General features: G+C 29.9%; 1 protein-coding gene across 2 annotated transcripts in view; it reads right to left on the bottom strand.

Moving 5' to 3' along the window:
• LOC106472050 (stearoyl-CoA desaturase 5-like) overlaps positions 1-1,986 on the bottom strand; it is a 28,139-nt gene that overhangs the window by 4,506 nt on the left and 21,647 nt on the right. For both annotated transcript variants that reach the window (XM_013932681.2, XM_013932680.2), the window contains one exon: positions 1,175-1,305. In XM_013932681.2, the coding sequence (XP_013788135.1) occupies positions 1,175-1,305 (131 nt within the window). The remainder of the gene's footprint in view (positions 1-1,174; positions 1,306-1,986) is intronic.

The following is a 1,986-nucleotide window of genomic DNA, read 5'->3' as shown; positions in this document are numbered from 1 at the left end:
TTGTAGAACAAACTTCTGATATGTTATAGTTTATTTAGTAGAACAAACTTCTTATATGTTACAGTTTGTATAGTAGAACAAACTTCTTATATGTTACAGTTTATATAGTAGAACAAACTTCTTATATGTTACAGTTTGTATAGTAGAACAAACTTCTTATATGTTATAGTTTATACAGCAGAACAAACTTCTTATATGTTACAGTTTATATAGTAGAACAAACTTCTTATATGTTATAGTTTATACAGTAGAACAAACTTCATGTCATACTTTATATACAGCAGAACAAACTTCTTATGTGTTATATTTTTCATAGTAGAACAAACATCATACCTGCTATATGTTTTATAGTAGAACAAACTTATTATAAGTTTTATTTTATATAGCAGAACAAACTTTGTACAGGTTTTACTGTATACACTAGGACATATTTAGTGTATGTTTTACTTTTATAGTAGAACAAACTTCTTATATGTCATACTTTATATAGCAGAACAAACTTTGTATGGTGTTTTCTTTATATTCTAATAGAATACAGTGGACTCAAGTATAAAGTTCCAACAGTTTAAAAAAAAGGAGATTGTGCCCCAACATTTTTGTTACTTAGCAAAGAAAATATTTAAGAATTCACTTCAACAATAAAAATTAAAATAACGTAATTTTATTAAAGGTGCTAGTAAAACATTTTAACATTAGATGTAATTAAGTAAAACATTTTAACCTTAGATGTAATTAAGTAAAACAATTAACGGTGAGCTTGTTTGGTTCTTGGATTTCGGCGCTAGCCGTTTCTAGCTGAAAGGCAACCAGTCAATATCACCCACCGCCAACTCTTTGTCTGTTCTTTACAAACGAATAAGGGGTTTGACCGGCACATTATAATTCTCCTCCCTCACGGCTAAAAAGACGAATATATTCGGTGACGGAATTCGATCCCGTGGACTCATAGGTTGTGAGTCGAATGGCTTAACAATCGGGCTGTGCCAGGTTTCACAGATGAAAACAAAGCTCTTGAACTAATTATAATTTTTAATGTATTTTGAATGATAATATATTGTAATATTAGTAATTATTGAGACAAATAAAAACATGACGTAACTAAGAACGAGATATATATCTTCCTAACGCCTAGAAATGTGTTGCTATGCAACATTATGGAGCCTTAATAACTTACCTGACCAGCCAAGGAGAATAAAAGCATCAGAAAAATTCTTAGGGGAAGTTTAGCCTTGTAAGCTTTGTGAGACCAGAGTCTGTGGGCGCCAGCTGTTGTTCCAAGACACGACAAGAAGACGGACACAACAGCTGAAAAAGGAAATTGAAATAAAATGAAACAAAGATTATTTTTTTCTTTTATAGCATGCATTTAGTTAAATAAATATTGAAACTCTTAATTTATTTAACCTTTGTCTGTAATTGTCACTAAAATTCAAATACTTGGTAAGATTAAAGATGTCACTTTATTTTCACGATTCAACTGACAGGCTTTGAGTAAACATTAATTCAAGTTATTAATTAAGAACTGAAATTCATCATTTTTAAAGAAGGTATTATTAAATGCACATGTTGGTTGATAAAGTTTTGGATCACCTCATACTGATGTTTTACAATGGTATATTTAAGAGCTAAGAATACTGAAAGAATAAATAACTCAAACAAGGCAGTTTGATTTATATATGTATATCCAAACACCGATGTCAATCTAGTCAGCCGTCATGGAAAATCATAAAAAAATCAAATAAGGGTACGAAGTTGAGTGCTTACACCCACAACGTCACAACTTCTACTGACTTTCACTGTCTCTAGCCAGTTGTGGAAAGACAGTTACCTTTAAATTTCTTAAAGTAGAAATGAAATGAAGCCACTATAATATTTCTACTAATGAAATCCCCCAACCTCCACCATTACAAAAAGATATTAAATAGAACTATAAAATTTTAAATATAACTATAAGATATTAAATATAACTATAAAATTTTAAATATA

This window comes from Limulus polyphemus, unplaced genomic scaffold, assembly GCF_000517525.1.
Source record: "Limulus polyphemus unplaced genomic scaffold, Limulus_polyphemus-2.1.2 Scaffold5046, whole genome shotgun sequence".
In the NCBI taxonomy this organism is placed as follows: domain Eukaryota; kingdom Metazoa; phylum Arthropoda; class Merostomata; order Xiphosura; family Limulidae; genus Limulus; species Limulus polyphemus.
This window is presented reverse-complemented; position numbering and strand designations above follow the sequence as displayed.